The sequence below is a fragment of the Phocoena sinus genome, chromosome 5 (genome assembly GCF_008692025.1).
Source record: "Phocoena sinus isolate mPhoSin1 chromosome 5, mPhoSin1.pri, whole genome shotgun sequence".
NCBI lineage: Eukaryota > Metazoa > Chordata > Mammalia > Artiodactyla > Phocoenidae > Phocoena > Phocoena sinus.
In genome coordinates this window covers 65,005,317-65,023,478 of record NC_045767.1, presented here as the reverse complement: position 1 = coordinate 65,023,478, position 18,162 = coordinate 65,005,317, and the positions used below count along the sequence as shown (strand labels likewise).

The 18,162-nt window shown below is 39.4% G+C and overlaps 1 protein-coding gene across 2 annotated transcripts in view; it reads left to right on the top strand.

Moving 5' to 3' along the window:
* RFC1 (replication factor C subunit 1) overlaps window positions 1-18,162 on the top strand; it is an 83,149-nt gene that overhangs the window by 38,325 nt on the left and 26,662 nt on the right. For both annotated transcript variants that reach the window (XM_032633159.1, XM_032633158.1), the window contains exons 5-12: window positions 5,667-5,908; window positions 6,749-6,826; window positions 10,132-10,209; window positions 11,362-11,449; window positions 12,510-12,784; window positions 13,499-13,606; window positions 14,678-14,857; window positions 16,230-16,334. In XM_032633159.1, the coding sequence (XP_032489050.1) occupies window positions 5,667-5,908; window positions 6,749-6,826; window positions 10,132-10,209; window positions 11,362-11,449; window positions 12,510-12,784; window positions 13,499-13,606; window positions 14,678-14,857; window positions 16,230-16,334 (1,154 nt within the window). The remainder of the gene's footprint in view (window positions 1-5,666; window positions 5,909-6,748; window positions 6,827-10,131; window positions 10,210-11,361; window positions 11,450-12,509; window positions 12,785-13,498; window positions 13,607-14,677; window positions 14,858-16,229; window positions 16,335-18,162) is intronic.

The following is an 18,162-nucleotide window of genomic DNA, read 5'->3' as shown; positions in this document are numbered from 1 at the left end:
ATTATAAACTAATTATATCATAAATTAGATAAAAAGATACCATGAAGCCCCTGAAGCTAGTGACAGAATAAGCAGAGATGCTAATGAATAATGAAATAAGTAAGCAAAGAAAAATGGAGAGGAGGGAGAAACTAAAGCCAAACCTCTTCTGTCTCAGAAAGCCAAGGGGACGGAGAGTTTCTGGGAGATAGTCAATTTGTTGTAAAATATTAGATGTAGGTTAAAAAGAAAGAGAAGTGTAATATACAGATAAAAAAGATACGATGAAAGAAATGAAAAATCACCCACAATCCCCTATCCAGAGATAAAAGTTGAAAACATTTTATTCTTTTCAGATCTTCGAACATGAATTTAAAAGCATATCTATAAATATATAGATGGGTAGATTTAGATATATCACTAAACATCTTGTAATATCTCTTTTATCGTTTAATACACATATGAATATCTTGATGTCAGTAAATATGGATATGCATTATAATTTTCTGTTGCTGCATAATTCATTACGTGGTTGAACATAATAGTAGGTATTCAGGTTATTTGTTTTCTCACTTTATAAACAATGTTCACTTATCTCTATCTTTGGTGCAACTGTCATAGTTGAGGCTGTCTTTTTTGCCTAAACTGTATTAGTCCCTTAATTTTTCCTTCATCTTTTCTTGCCCTCTTGCAGTCTGTTCTCCATACTTTTATTTATTTTATTTTTTTTTGTTTGTTTGTTTTTTGCGGTACGTGGGCCTCTCACTGTTGTGGCCTCTCCCGTTGCGGAGCACAGACTCCGGATGCGCAGGCTCAGTGGCCATGGCTCACAGGCCCAGCCGCTCCGCGGCATGTGGGATCTTCCCGGACCGGGGCACGAACCCGTGTCCCCTGCATTGGCAGGCGGACTCTCAACCACTGCGCCACCAGGGAAGCCCTCCATACTTTTGAATGGACAAATGCCATGATAAGCATTTTTGTACATATATCTTTGTGTACGTGTTCATTTGTTTTGTTTGTTTTTTTTTGGCCTCGGTGTGCAGCATGTGGGATCTTCGTTCCCAGACCAGGGATCGAACCTTTGCCCCCTGCAGTGGAAGCGTGGGGTCTTACCCACTGGACCACCATGGAAGTCCCTGTTTTTATTTATTTATTTTAAATTTTATTTAGTTAACTTATTTATTTTTGTCTGCGTTGGGTCTTCGTTGCGGTGCGCGGGCTTCTCATTGCGGTGGCTTCTCTTTCTGCAGAGCCCAGGCTCTAAGCCCGTGGGCTTCAGTAGCTGTGGCTCGTGGGGTCTAGAGTGCAGGCTCGTTAGTTGTGGCACACGGGCTTAGTTGCCCCGCTGCATGTGGGATCTTCCGGGACCAGGGCTCGAACCCATGGCCCTGCATTGGCAGGTGGATTCCTAACCACTGCGCCACCAGGGAAGACCCCCTGTTTTGTTTTTAGACTAGTTAGTTAGAAGTGGAATTGCTGGGACTTTCCTGGTGGTCCAGTGGGTAAGACTGTGCTTCCAATGCAGGGGGCCCAGGTTGGATCCCTGGTCAAGGAACTAGATGCCACATGCATACTGCAACTAAAGATCCCATGTGCCGCCATGAAGATCCTGCGTGCAGCGACTAAGACCCGGTGCGGCCAAAATTTAAAAAAATTAAAAAAAGAAGTGGAATTGCTGGGTCCAACTAATGGGTATGCATATGTGAGGTTTTGATACATGTTGCAAGATTGCCCCCCATAAAGATTTCTTTAATTTACTATTTAAAAATACTGTTGCCTATTGCGTATGTAAAGGTCCCATTTCCCTACACCCTTGCCAACAGTCTTTTTAATCTGATAGTCTTAGAAATTCTTGATCTCACTAGATTTCATGCTCATCTGTTACCTGTGAATATTTATGAGATTGCTGGAGAAAGCGTTAAGCTAGGGGTTGCAAATATCTACAATACCATTGTTTCCCTTTCTGAGTCTATACCAGATATCAGTGATTGATCTTGTTTGAGTTAATTGCTTAAGGACAGTTACAATATTTTATATACTAAGGAAGTTCTTGAGTGTAGGGGAAGAACTATAACAGAAAAACATAGTGGTTGACTTGGTCCGTTCAGTTCTGGGATTTTCTGTCATACTGCTTGTACACATGGCTAGGGGTAGTGGAAATGGAATGTTACTGCTTTGGGCATTTTTAAAGTGAGGGAGAAACTAGTAGAAGACTGTCATTTTGCAGATACAATTTAATTTTGTCCTTTCTCCATTAAGGAAATCCTTCCTTCCCAGAAGTACAGTTGTTGAATTCAAAAAAAACCAAGTAAAAATTATAAAATTTAATAAGCTCTCGATAAGATTGGAAGTCTTGTCTTGTATACACTAGATATGCTTTTAACTTTGCACTTACTGCCTAAGGAGATATATTGGATATCTATACTTAGGAGGTTCCAGTTTTGTGGCTTTCTTATTTTATTTTATTTTTATTAAAGCCAGGATATCAGCAATGTTATTATTATTTGTTAAAATAAATTTATTTATTTATTTATTTTTGGCTCCATTGGGTCTTCGTTGCTGCACGTGGGCTTTCTCTATTTGCGGCGAGCGGGGGCTACTCTTCATTGCGGTGCACGGGCTTCTCGTTGCAGTGGCTTCTCTTGTTGCGGAGCATGAGCTCTAGGTGCGCGGGCTTCAGTAGTTGTGGCTCACGGGCTCTAGAGCACAGGCTTAGTAGTTGTAGCGCACAGACTTAGTAGCTCCGTGGCATGTGGGATCTTCCCAGACCAGGGATTGAACCTGTGTCCCCTACATTGGCAGGAGGATTCTTAACCAGTGCGCCACCAGGGAAGTCCCAGCAATGTTAATTTTGTTTTGAATCTTCTTTTAAGGACATTTCATATAATTTGTTTTGACTGCTAAGGTAGAATAGTTTGTTGTTGAATGCTACTGGTTTGGTTATGCTACAGCTTAACTGTGTCTAGGGATTTAAAATAGACAAACCTTAAATTATAAAAAATTGGATTTCAGTAATATAACAATTCATCATGTTGTTATCTTAGAGAAGAGGGAAGGAGTTTCAGATTATGTTCTCAGTGGTTACTAGGACTGTTAAGAGTGATTTGCATGGTTATTGTACCTAAGTGGAATGGGGATAATGTCTCCTAGCCTTTGCAGAACCATCTGAAGCAGATGGCAGAGGCAGAGAAGGACTCGTCATGTAGGAAGAACAGATATATGAGTGACTAAACTTAGTCTGTTGACTCTTGTCAATACATGGATTGAAATCTGGTACGTGTATCAAGCCTTGGATGTGCTTAGAAAGATTGATGAATGAATTTTTAGTTTAATCTTGAAGGTAGATTGGCTATAGTTGAAGATAAGAAAACAAGTATGCTTTAACTAAAATCTTTGGTTGCAGGTTAAGAAGAAAACCTAGCTTGTTGTAAGCAAAATGGAATTTATTAGAAGGCCATTGCTGAATGTCATTGAATGCAAAAATAAACCTTTAGCACCTTAGTTTAAACACATTAGTTCAGCAAACTGATCAAGGGTAAGATTCACCCCACCTTGTTCAGGTGCTCACTCCTGGTCCAGTTTGTGATGGCAAGGAATATGGAACCATCTAATAAATATATCTGTGGTTACTGGAGGCCCTTGGAGGGTGGAGTGGGGTGTAAGTCCTTAGGGAAAGTAGGCTTATAGTGAACTGTATGGACATCCTCAGAGGTGTCTACTCTGCTCCTGCTTTAAATAATGGATTACTTTTTACATTTAGTACTCAGAAACCTGTAAGTTATTTATGCTTTGTAAAGTTTATAGTTTAATTTTAATATAAATATAATAATTAGAGAGTAAGGCTAAATCCTTTTTGATTTTTACATATCTTGGATACTTTTTTGTTTGAGATGGCAGCACCTAGGAACAGCACAGTGCTTGGCACGTATGACCCTTAGTAAACACTAGTAGTTGAATGAGTACTTGAGAGGAGGTAAGACCCATTCATGTGTGGCCTTGAACACCAAACTTATAAAGAGAACCCTCCCTCCCCCACATTGACCTGACCTAGTCTTCACGGCTGCTGTTTAGATTTTTCTTTTTATTGGATTTCTTTTGTTATTAGGCCAAAGTAAAAAGCTTTTTATCTTGTGAATCACTGAATCAAACAAAAAAGTTTACTGAGGCCCTTTTGAGGTACATTTTTGGGGTCTTTAATTATCTATGCATTGTCATGAATGCTTAGAAAGACTTTTTTTTTTTTTTTTTTGTGGTACACAGGCCTCTCACTGGTGTGGCCTCTCCCGTTGCGGAGCACAGGCTCCGGACGCGCAGGCTCAGCGGCCATGGCTCACAGGCCCAGCCGCTCTGCGGCATGTGGGATCTTCCCGGACCAGGGCACAAACCTGTGTCCCCTGCATCGGCAGGCGGACTCTCAACCACTGCGCCACCAGGGAAGCCCTAGAAAGACTTTTAAAACCAGATGTTCAATGGAAACTTTCTGGAAAGAAAATGTTACAAGACAAAGTGTTTATACAGTCTTCAATGAATGGTTAGATATTGCTAGATACTCCACCTTTGATGTATAGCTAGACTCTGACAACTTCGTAACACCTCTGCAAATACCACCCTAGTCCGAGGCTTCAGCATTTCTTCTGGAACTGTGTAGAATATCTTCCTAAATGGTCTCCCTGCATTCGCTTTTATCCCTTGACAGTGTGTTCTCCAAAGGACGTGACTTAAGTTGGATTACGCACAACTCTGCTGAAAATTCTCTGGTGGATTCCCATTCTAAAATAAAACCTAAAATTCCTTCTGTGATCTACAGAGTTCTATGGGATTTGGCCTCTACCTCTCTCACCTTAACTCTTGTGGTGTACCCCCTTCATTCTGCTGCAGTCACAGGGACCTCCAAGCACACTCAGTTTAAGGCTTCTGCACTTGTAGTTTTCATTGCCTGAACATTCTTGCCTGAGGTAACTTCATTTCAGGGCTCTGTTCAAATGTGGCTTATCAAAGAAGCTTTCCCTGACTACCCTATCTAAAAGAGCACCCTTCATCACTCTCTAATTCTTTCATTCTGTCTTACTTTTTTTTTTTTTTTTTGCGGTACTCGGGCCTCTCACTGCTGTGGCCTCTCCCGTTGTAGAGCACAGGCTCCGGACACGCAGGCTCAGTGGCCGTGGCTCATGGGCCCAGCGGCTCTGCGGCATGTGGGATCTTCCCGGACTGGGGCACAAACCCATGTCCCCTGCATCGGCAGGTGGACTCTCAACCACTGCGCCACCAGGGAAGCCCCGTCTTACTTTTCTTCATAGCACGTATAACTTGACAGTATATGTTTATTTATTTCTGTATCTGTTTCCTCTTCTAGGTTCCAAGCTCCATGACGGGAGGGATTTTGTCTTTTTTATTTGCTGCTGTATCCTCAGTGCCTAGCACATAATGGATGCTCAGTAATTATTTGTTGAATACATGAGTAAATATACACGTTTGTGTACTCTGGGTAGTAATTGGGGGAGATGGTGTATTACAGACCTGGCACTGGTAAATGTGAGGATAACTGTTGAATTTAGGAGATAGGAAGAAAAGAAAATCATTAGCATCCCATAGCACTTGTATATTTTTTATAAAGTTGGTGGAAGTGGTTGCTTTTGTAATCAGAATTGATATTTTATCAAGCCATATTTGGTCATATTTCATTTAAGATGAAGAAGACGACTTTGTGTGTAAGAAGGCAGCCTCTAAATCAAAAGAGAATGGAGGATCTCCAAATAGTTATCTTGGAGCATCAAACATGAAGAAGAATGAAGAAAACACTAAGACACTAAACACTAAGAATAAGCCTTTGTCACCAATGAAGCTTACCCCCACATCAGTGCTTGATTATTTTGGAACTGCAAGTGTCCAAAGATCGGCTAAGAAGATGGTGGCAAGCAAAAGAAAAGAGGTGAGTGTTCTACAGGCAAGCAAGAATGTTCAGGATTTGTACCTGTTCAGTTATTAATAAGAGGTGAAATTGGATTTTATGAATAGACCAACATTTTATTGATGAAAATAATTTTCCTATGATTATGGGTAAAATGTAATTGCTATTATGTTGGAGGACGACCAAGTTAGAATATCACACATTTAAGTTTTTGATATTTGAAAGTGAGAAAAGATCATTTAAATCATAAGAATAAATTGTGATTCTTAGAATTTAAATACTCGAATGCAAACTCATTTTACTCTTGACCTCAGACAATATAATTGTTCCCAAATGAGGTCATGAACACATAACTTAGAATAGAGCCTCCCTATGCTATACTTGTGACCTACTCTATTTTGGCTGATGTTGGATTCATCTTTTCCTGGACATTTAGGAAACAAATACAGATAAGTTAGTGAAAGTAGTTCCCTGCGTGGAAGCCTGCCGAGCAGTGTGTGTGTTGATTTCATCAGTACCTCCATTAGAGGTAATCTTTCTCATGTGTTGGTGTGCCAATTTTCTGGACTACTTCTGAAGCAAAGACATTAGTCTCTAGGGTTTTTTTTGGGTACTTCTTTTGAACATTTCAGTAGAATTCATTGAGAATCATCTGTCTGTAGCATATTTGCTTGTTAAGAAATTGGGTGTGGTCACGGAGTAGCCATGAACATAATTTTTTGGCTGGTGTGCATTGAGTCTATTTCATAACTGATACATTTATCTCTCATTGGTGTATTTATTTAGCTACAGTTAAGAAAAAGCACCTTACTTTGAACTTAAGGTTTATGCTGATCTTGCTTGATTTTCCTTGAAATATAGCCTTCACAGAATGCAGATGATTCCAGATTAAATGATGAAGCCATCGCCAAGCAATTGCAACTTGATGAAGATGCAGAGGTATTAGCATTTTCTTTAGATATCATTAGCACCTTGATGTTGTCACTTGCTATTTAGTCTACCCAGGCAGGCAATTAAGATAGTTCTAGTTTCATTTTGGATTGAGCCTCATTGTAAGAGTTATGTGTAAAATAAGTTAAAATCTAATACTATATGCAAATCTAAGTTTATATAAAAGATAAATGATGAGAGCAGGGGATAACTAAAGATTTATTATTAGATTTCTTTGAATGGAAGCCTCCTTTAGAATAGTTAAAATAATTTAACTTGGTCATATCTCTTCTCTTTCCCCTCTGGGCAATCTCATCTACTCCTCTGGCTTTAAGTACTATGCATATGCTGGTGATCTCTAAATCTATCTTCAGTTCAGAGTGCCCTTTGTAGTGAACCTGTTATATTCATTCAGTAAGTATTTATCGAGCACTTACTGAGTGCGTGGCACACTTCTAGGTGTTAAGGATACTGAAATTAAAAAAAAAAAAGTCAGATCATTATAAATGCCACGAGGAAAAGTAAAGGAATAGATGTTTGGTGTGATCAGTGGGGTTATGAGTGTTCTATTTGAAACACAGGGGTCAGGAAAACCCCTCTGAGGAAGTGACATTGGGGCACATAATTCATGATAATGGTGAGCCATGGGGCTTCCTTCTACCTGGAGGAAGGTTTCCTCTAAACATAGAGAATAGCAGGTGTAAGCATCCTGAGGTAGAAATGTTTGAGTTTGATGAGTTTGGAAGAAATGGCCAGCAGCAAATCCTGTTATGTCATGACTGGTCTTTGGTACCTACCAGAAGGACTTGGGATGGTAAGAAGTTCGGTTTTTAGTCTCTGTGAGATGAGAAGCCATTGGAGTATTGAATAGAGAAATGACATGACTTTTGATGGCTCTTAAAAGAAAATTATTCTGGCTGCTGTGAAGCTAAAGAAACCACGGTGGGCAAGAACAAAAGCAGATCATTTTGGAGACTGTTAGGGTAGGGAAGGTGAGAGAAGATGTTGGCTTGTACCAGGATGGGGGTAATGGAAGAGATAGTGAGAAGTGGTCATCATCTGTTTATGCTTTGAAGGTGCAACCTTCAAGTTGTTGCAGATAGACTGGACGTAAGGTATGAGGGAAAGAAAAGATTCAAAGGTGACTCCATGTTTTTCGGCTTGAGCAGCTGGGTGAATGGTGATATCACTTTTTTTTTTTTTTTTTTTTTTTTTTTGCGGTACGCGGGCCTCTCGCTGCTGTGGCCTCTCCCGTTGCGGAGCACAGGCTCTGGACACGCAGGCTCAGTGGCCATGGTTCACGGGCCCAGCCGCTCCACGGCATGTGGGATCCTCCCGGACCGGGACACGAACCCGCGTCCCCCGCATCGGCAGGCGGACTCTCAACCACTGCGCCACCAGCTAAGCCTTGGTGATATCATTTATTAAGACTGGAACACTGATGCAGGAAAATCAAGAATTCTGTTTCGCACATAAGTTTGAGATGCCTAATAGGCTTCCAAATGGATATGCAGAGTGGGTAGTTCGGTAGAGGAATCTGGAGCTCAGGGGAGAGGTCTAAACTGAAGATGTTTATTTGGGATCATTAACATTTGCATGGTATTAAAACCAGTGTAACTAGATGAGATCATGGGGAGAGAATGTAAACAGAAAAGAAGTCTCAGGATTGAGCTCTGGGGCACTGTTAACAATGAGAGGTCAGGAAGAGAAGGATGATCCAGCAGAGGAGATTTAAAGAAAGTGGCTAGTGAAGTAGGACAATCAGGAAGGCTTGGTATTTTATGTAAGCCAAGTGAAGAAGGTATTTCAAGGGGGAGTGTTGTCTTTGTCAGAGGCTTTAGACCTTGGTACCTGCTGTTTGAACCTCCTTCCTGTTTATTAGCTTAAGTGTCACTTTCTCATATTCCCTAAACTATGTTAGAAATCCCTTCTCTATACCCTGTAGCTACTATTAACGTTTATTTGTGTCTTCTTAAATTGCTCTTTCAGTGTCTTCCTGTATGTAGACTTTAAACTCCTACATACCAGGGCTGTTTATGTCTCAACTGTTGTGACATCATTGTTCATCTTAGTGCTTGGCATAGAAGAGGCTCTTTTTTTTTTTTTTTAAACATCTTTATTGGAGTATAATTGCTTTACAATGGTATGTTAGTTTCTGCTTTATAGCAAAGTGATTCAGCTATACATATACAAAGAAGAGGCTCTTGATAACAATTGTTTTGAGAGAACAGTATTCTAGTCTTCTGAAATATACTGACTGTTCACGTTTTATTAATTTGGCAGTTTATAGTTTGTGTTTTCAAAATCTTTTTCCATCTTATTGACGACACTGAATTTTATAAACTACATACAGATATCCACATGACTCAGGGTAGGACAGATGGCCTAGGTAAAATCATGAAGTGATTTTTTTAGGGACCTGACTTCTTATCTGTCTGAAATACTGGAGGCTTACCCTGTCTTTTCCAAACCAGGTGTGGCAGTTTGTATCACAATCCTCTGTTTTCCCATTTCTATCACATTCTTTCAGAATCCTGTTTGGGTCCTGTTTCTCATATATAATGAGAAATACATTCTACTTCCACACGTTCTCTTCTGGAAGAGCTCCATTTTACTGAAAGTAAAAATATTTGGAAATAACAGCGAGGTGAATGTCTGCGTGTTACATTAGCATTTTAGGAAAACTTCTGATATAATGACTTAAATTTTCAAAAGTCAGGACAGATAAATTACTACTGTGTTGTACCCCTGAAACTAATATACTATTGTTAAGTCTACTGTACTTCAATTTAAAAATATATCAGAACAGATACATTTGAATTAGTAATTGAAAATAGAAGTTTGATGACATTAGCGATAGTTGCATTAGTATGTATCTTACTGTGTGTGCAAAGAAGGTATATAATTTTCTTGGTTTATAGATTCATTTCTTTGTGTGCCCTCCACATCCCCCACAAGGCTATTGTTTTTCTGTTAGAATAGTGATTCTCTCCTGAACTCTTTTTAGAGTTTAAAATAAATAGAGATGAGAGATCTGTAAGTGTTGCATTGGGACCATTAAGAAAAAGCTAAAGACTTGGAACTTTATGCTCAATTTATCTATCAGGCCTGCAAAACTAGAAATATATGTTCTGCAGTCTAATTTGGCTTCACGAAACAAACTTGTGATACTCAGCTATTAAGTGAAAAAATGTCCTAGCTACTTTATGGAAAATGTTTTTCCAGTTTCTTTTAAGTATCACGAACCACACATTTTAAAACTCTTCATTTACAAAAAGAAAAAAAGCAGCTCACTGTGTTGACACTTTTTACAGCTAGAGAGACAACTGCATGAAGATGAAGAGTTTGCCAGAACATTAGCCATGTTGGATGAAGAACCCAAGACCAAAAAGGTGGTGTTTTACCAGGCTGTTTGCACTCTGAATATACAGTACAGATCAGTGTGCCCTTTCAGACCTGTGTAGTCTAGGCTCTGGAGATATAACCATGAATAACTCTGCTAGAGAGAAGCTAAATTATTTTCATTTATAAAAATGTTTTTGGAGAAGCTCATTGAGAAACTTCTTCTTCCTAAAGGAAGATTGATAGAGCCAAAGCCAACCAAAACCCTTCTTCACAAAACAAGTTGTAACTTTTACTTACTGTCTGTCACAAAGGGGCTCTCATGTACTTGTTCAGAGAATAACATTTATAAAGATTCCAATGGAATCTAAAGTTTAATAACTTTAATATTACTGTCTTTTTAAAAACATAATTTTGCTGTTTCTAGTTAGCTAACTTTAAGATCTGTATTAGGACAGTCTCAAAAAATAATGAGTGTATTTTTGGGAATCTCTAAAAGCATCAAGATTTTTTTCTTTAAGCACTTGATCTCCAAATAATTAGCCTTATTTCTGTTGAATCACATTCTGTTAATATTGTCATTATCAATACCTGACTAAAAGATTTTACAGCAGGCAGATATAACACAATAGGGTATGGTGGGGACTCTGTCATTTGAAATGCCTTACTTCATCTAAAGGCATTTAAATTAGAATTATTTAAAAAATATGCTGTGTCATGCACCCCAGTTTGTGACCTCTTTGTAAAATGGAGAGTTTTGAAGGAGCAGTGAAGAGAATGGACATTTTTTTCTCTTGAGAAAATACTCTTTATTTTTCTTTTGATCTTTAGATTGTTTTTAATTTACTCTTTTACGTTTAGATTTTAGTTTTTAACTGCATAATGCTAACAATTTGAGAATGGAGATGAAACCAGCAGAAACTAGGCTTTCATTTTCAGACTCACAAGTGGGGAACAACTGGCATGATTTTTTATAGATGTATTTTTTATACCCTTTCATCTGTTTCCTCATCTGTAAAATTAAAAGTACTAAAACATGTTTCATTTGCCCCAGAAATTTTGTGTATAAATGAATGAACATTTATTGTATTGTTCCTCTACTTTGGAAGATGACCCTTAAGTTTGGTTGATTTTAACAACGTATTTTGTGGTAATAGTTTTCCTGTTATTTGTCACATTTGACACTTTTTACGTTTTCTTAGGCTCAAAAGGACCCAGGAGAGAGAGAGACGTTTTCATCTGTGCAAGCCAGTTTATGTAAAGCAGAAAAACCTAAATATCCTCATAAAGGTAAAACTAGCAGAAAAAAGTAAGCTGGAACATTGATCTTTATCGAAGAAAATTCATGTAATCATTTTTAAACGTTCTGTTGAGTAATTGCCTGGTATTCTTAGATAGATACTTCATAGGAGTACTGGAGCGTGTTCTACTTAGATACCTGGATAAGCTGTTTGGATATTTGTTGGTGTAGAATGCCTGTCTGCTCTGATTGCGAGAAATGTATCATAGCTCTTGGCTTCATGTTTATTTCCAAGTGTAGTGCAGCTGTGTGGACTTCAATACATGAAGACAAAAGCCTAGATGTTTCAGGCTCATAGAGTTGGCTCATAGTTATCCAGGTCATCTGAAGCTCTTCTGCTGGTTGTCTGTAGGTTTTCGTTTTTTTTTTTTAGTGGTCCTGATATCTAACCATCTGTTAATATAGATAGGCTTAATCTTATAAGTATATCTGTTCATATAATTTTAGTCTTGAAATCCCAAGATTCTTTCAGACTTTATTACAAACAGAATTTTTTATGTGACATATTTTAATTAGCAACTTTTCTGTGTGCATTTCAGATCATTGACGTTTATCTGTGGAATAAAGTCCATGTTCTCAGATGTAGTTTACCATATTATTTCAATTAGTGAGTAATTTATATTGAAAAAGGCAGATCGCTTAATTTGAACTGGTTATACAAAGAAGTAATATACAGATGTTTAATTTTTTTTTTTTTTTGTGGTATGAGGGCCTCTCACTGTTGTGGCCTCTCCCGTTGCGGAGCACAGGCTCCGGACGCGCAGGCTCAGCGGCCATGGCTTACGGGCCCAGCTGCTCCGTGGTATGTGGGATTTTCCCGGACCGGAGTACGAACCCGTGTCCCCTGCATCTGCAGGCGGACCCCCAACCACTGCGCCACCAGGGAAGCCCCAAAGAACTAAAATCTTAATGTGCGTGTTATGAAGTCACCATATGACGTTGTGTCCTACTAAGATTATTCAGTTGAAAAATGAAAATATAATCTTGATATTGGGTATCATTTTCCAAAAACAACAATCATAATCTTTTCCTTCTTCCTAATAAAAACAGAACAATTTTCAGATGACAGGAAGAACTGCAGTCCTAAGAAGCAAACTAAATGTGGAAGTTCAAAAGAATCTCAGCAACATTCCAGGTCATCCACTCATAAAATAGGAGAAACTTCTTCTCCAAAAACCAGTTCCAAGCTGGCACCACTGAAAAAAAAAGAAGAAAGTTCTAATAAAGAAACAGAGCCTATGGCCTCAAAAAGAAAAGAAAATGCCATTGAGTTGAAAGAGACAAGAACTCCTAAGAAAATCAAAAGTTCTCCAGCTAAAAAAGAGGTATAAATTTTCTAAAAGCATATCATTTGGGGGCTGTGTGTTGATCTTGGTTTGATTGTTTTCAAGTTTTATTTCTAACTTTATAAGTCATTATAGTACTTTTTTAAAAAAAATAAATTTATTTATTTATTTTTGGCTGCGTTGGGTCTTCGTTGCTGCACGCAGGCTTTCACTAGTTGTGGCGAGCAGGGGTTACTCTTCATTGCGGTGGCTTCTCTTGCTGCGGAGCACGGGCTCTAGGTGCACAGGCTTCAGTAGTTGTGGCACGTGGGCTCAGTAGTTGTGGCTCGTGGGCTCTAGAGCACAGGCTCAGTAGCTGTGGTGCACGGGCTTAGTTGCTCCACGGCATGTGGGATCTTCCCGGACCAGGGCTTGAACCCGTTTCCCCTGCATTGGCAGGCAGATTCTTAACCACTGTGCCACCCGGGAAGTCCCCCTTTTCGTTTTTTTTTGCTTGGGGCTGACAACTTGGCTTATACACCCAATCTACCCTGAGGTACGTGCCTTTAGAGAGAGTCAAAAGGTTTGAGAAGGGCTGATGGCAGGGATGTTTATAAGCCAGGCACGTGTAAATTGGGGAGTACCTCTGTAGCTAAAATTGTTAATATCAGGACCAAACACTGAAGTGACTTAATGTTTATTTATTGATATGTATTTTTAATTTTACATTAAATTTGCATGACTTTATTCAATTTCCTCTCCCTCTCCCCAAAGTCTGTAAGTCCTGAAGATTCTGAAAAGAGACGAACTAATTATCAAGCTTATCGAAGCTACTTAAATCGAGAAGGTCCCAAAGCTCTGGGCTCCAAAGAGATACCAAAGGTAAGAGTACTGAGAGGATATGTCATGGCCTCTGGCCTGTGGGTCCATGTATGTATTTACTATGTTTACAGTAGCAGAGAATTAATAATTAAAAATGAACAGAAAAGCCTTAGTCACCATCTTTACGAATTAGGAGATAGGCTACGGCAGTCACAAGATTAATGCTCTTTGCCTTCATGGTGCTTATGGTCTAACTCAGGAAAGAGACATTAAGTAAATTATTATTTAATTATAATTGTGATATGTGCCATAAGGGAACAATCCGAGATTCTTTTAGGGGGTGTAACAGAGGAACCTGGCCCTAAGAGGAGTTGTAAGTGGGGGAAAAGTATGACCAGATTTGCATTTCAAGGAGAGCATTCTGGCTGCTGAATATAGAGTGCAGTGGAGGGGGAGGAATAAATATAGGGAGATCAATTAGGGGAGATGGTGAGAAATAATAGTGACTTGTCTAGGCTAGTAGCAGTGAAAGGGCTGAGAAGTGAAGTAGCTTCAATGGAAGAGGCAAAATCTGTAGAACTTGGCTCTCTTTGGCGCATGTCTTTTGTATTATCAAGTTAAATTTCCAATCAAGAGATTATGTGCTATTGCCTTTAAGTTGCTCGCAGGTTGTTAGATTTACTATCATAGGGGAAACAGCCAGAGAGAAGGGCAGGAGCTCAAACTTGTTTAGTTTTTTCAGAATTGAAACTTTCATTTTTTAACAATAGCAAGATATTCTGTAGGTACATTGCATCTGGTTGTTAAAGTGTTACAAGTTAACTAGTAGTTTAAATATTAAAAAAAAATGAGAATAGTATGAATGGATAATTTTAATACACTTCCCTAACCACGTCGGACGTATATTTTTTATTGCTTGTTTTATAAGTTTATTAAATGTTAACCTACATAAGAATTTCTCAGGATTTAATTTGTTCCTGCTTATTTGCTGTAAATTTCCTGTAAATTTTTTCATGCTGAGATTATTTATGATGTCAAATGAGAAAAATCAACTTCCTGCAGCTTTGATGCCAAATATTTCTTTGGAAAGCTGCCATGTAATTTCCTCTCTGCTTGAACACTGGTTTTTAGGGAGCTGAAAATTGCTTGGAAGGCCTTACGTTTGTAATCACAGGAGTGCTGGAGTCCATTGAACGAGATGAGGCCAAGTCTCTAATTGAGCGTTATGGGGGAAAAGTAACAGGAAATGTCAGCAAGAAAACAAACTACCTTGTCATGGGTCGTGATAGTGGTCAGTCCAAGAGTGATAAGGTGGGTACTGCTGTGTTCTCAGCACAGTGAAGTAGGCTGCTTGCCTTGGCAGGCTCTTCATGTGACCATATGTAGTATAATGTCCTTTACACGGAGTGAGATGAAGGAAAAAAATGGAAAAGTAATTTCTTCACTACATTATTTCTTCTCCACAGAAATGTTGTTTGGCTTTGACCCTGGGATTTTGGTTTTCCAGTTGAAGGCACAGTTCCTATTTACTTGGCTTTCTTAGCATACTATTCTAGTCAAAATCTTGTTTTGAAGATAGAAGCAAATGAAGTTTTCCTCTTTTTCTAGTCCTAAGTATACCTATATATGCTGCTGTGGACTCCATCTTAAGTTTTTTAACTGGAATATCTTTTTATTGGAAGGTCTGTTGGGTAGTATTGCATTTAGTTCCAAGTAATAGAATACCTGACTAACTGTGGTTTTGACAAATAGCTGCTTATTTCCTTACCTTATGAGAATTGCAGAGGCAGGCAGTTGCGGGGGATGGTTCAGCACCTCGGTGATGTAGCTAGACTTAGTGCCATCCTCCACTTCTGTCTTCATGCACGTTGCCTTGTGTTGCAAGGTAGCTGCCACTCTCAAGTTCACATATAAGGCAGGAAATAGGGAGCAGTGACAAGATGTTATACTAGCTGTGACTGACCTTATAAGAGTTTTCCTGGAAACACCTCTTACAGAATTCCACTTAAGTCTCATTGGCCGGGGCTGTCACATGGCCATTCACAGCTACACGAGAGGTTGGGGAGGATGAGGATTTTTCTGATTCTCAGACCAATCATAAGTCATCACTTGGAGATGGACACATTGGAGTTTTGTTAGCAGGGATAAGGTAGAGGAGAGTGTCTGCCAGCCGATATGGCTTTGACCCTAGTGGCTTTGACCTTTGTAGGGCAGAGGGAAAGGTAAAGCAGTCCACAGAAGTGGCAGTGTGATACCTCAGGTGCCAACCCACCACTCTTAGACGAGGTATCTGTTATTTTCTTTTTTTCTTTTTTTTTTTTTTTGCGGTATGCGGGCCTCTCACTGTTGTGGCCTCTCCCGTTGTGGAGCACAGGCGCCGGATGCACAGGCTCAGCGGCCATGGCTCACGGGCCCAGCCGCTCCGCGGCACGTGGGATCCTCCCGGACTGGGGCACGAACCCGTGCCCCCTGCATCGGCAGGCGGACTCTCAACCACTGCGCCACCAGGGAAGCCCTATTTTCTTTCTTTTTAATGATACTTTTTCATGAACATGGTTTTAGAAAATATTCCAGTGTTATCTAATTTACAAATGTGGTTTTTCACCTTCTGACAAGCCTGAGAATCATAATTTTTTTTTAACCGAAAGTAATGGTTTCAATGATTTGCATTTTTAATTAATAGGCAGCAGCCTTGGGAACAAAAATTATTGATGAAGATGGCCTATTGAATCTGATTCGAACTATGCCAGGCAAGAAGTCCAAGTATGAAATAGCAGCTGAAGCTGAGGTTTGTATACAATGAACTTGACTTATTTAAGTTGGTGTATAGCAACTTCCCTGTTTCATAGAGACATTTCTTGGGTGGATGCAGGTCTGTGGGCTAAAAAATTAACTTTTCCATCTACCACAAATGAACTTACCTTATTTCCTTTTGAGTGGTGGACTGTGCTGTAGGCTGTCGTCTTTGACATGTTTCCTTACCTTTCTCAAAGGAGTATGAGGAGGGAGAGGGGACCTTGTATTGCACTTACCATATCTACTTAAACCATCCATATTTTCCATATTCTTGCAATAACATTGTGCAAAGGTTCTTGCTTAAGAGTTCTTTGAAGGATATACTATAGGTATCAGCATGGTAGTATTTTCATTTAGAACTATATTAGGACTTGTCCAGTTGTGACAGAAACCAAGCCGATATTAGCTTTAGCAAAAAGGGAAAAATTTTGACTCACATAACTAAACTCTGGGCAGTCAGATGTAGGAACTACTGCATGTACAGACTGCAGTGCTTTTAGGACCCTTTCAGTTTCTGTGTCTGTACTTCTCCTAGTGTTAGCTTTATTCATTTCCACTATATACAGGTCTTTTCCACGTGTAGAACACAGGGGTGCCAGCAGCCCAAGTTAAATGTCCCCAGCTCTGTCACCCAAGTGGTGAGGTGGTCTTCCAATTTATTCCAGTTAGAAAAATCTTGGGGAATGATTTGGATTAGCCCGTCATCAGTGTCCCCTAATGTTGACAGCTTACATAGCCGTAATACAGTTATCAGAACCAGGAGGTTAACATTGATGCCATGCTGTTAACTTCACAATTCCCCCCCGTTATCCTTAGGATCCCACACTGCACTGAGTTGTGTCTTCTTAGTCTCTTCCAATCTATGATAGTTCCTCAAGTCTTTCCTTGTCTTTTTATGACCTTGATTTGATGAGTACTAGTCAGTTGTTTTGTAGAATGTCTCTCAGTTTGGGTTGTTGATGTTTTCTCATGGTTAGATTGAGGTTATGCACTTTTGGCAAAGAAGACCACGTAAGTGATACTCTCTCCTCCTCAGTGCATCGTATCAGCTGTGCATGATGTCGGTATGTCTTATTACTGGTGATGTTAACCTTTGTTACTTGGTTAAGATGATTTCTGCCTGGTTTTCCCACCAGTGAAGTGACAGTTTTTCCCCTTTGTAACTGATAAATATCTTGGGGAGATACTTTAATACCTTGTTGTTCCTCAAACATTCACCCACTAATTTTAGCACCCACTCACTGGTAAAGAGGCACTTTTTTTTTTTTAACATCTCTATTGGAGTATAATTGCTTTACAATGGTGTGTTAGTTTCTGCTTTATAACAAAGTGAATCAGTTATACATATACATATGTTCCCATATCTCTTCCCTCTTGTGTCTCCCTCCCTCTCACCCTCCCTATCCCACCCCTCTACGTGGTCACAAAGCACCGAGCTGATCTCCCTGTGCTATGCGGCTGCTTCTCACTAGCTATCTATTTTACGTTTGGTAGTGTATATATGTCCATGCCACTCTCTCACTTTGTCACAGCTTACCCTTCCCCCTCCCCATATCCTCAAGTCCATTCTTTAGTAGGTCTGTGTCTTTATTCCCATCTTACCCCTAGGTTCTTCATGACCTTTTTTTTTTTCTTAGATTCCATATGTATGTGTTAGCGTACAGTATTTGTTTTTCTCTTTTTGACTTACTTCACTCTGTATGACAGATTCTAGGCCCATCCACCTCACTACAGATAAATCAATTTCATTTCTTTTTATGGCTGAGTAATATTCCATTGTATATACGTGCCACATCTTCTTTATCCATTCATCTGTCGAT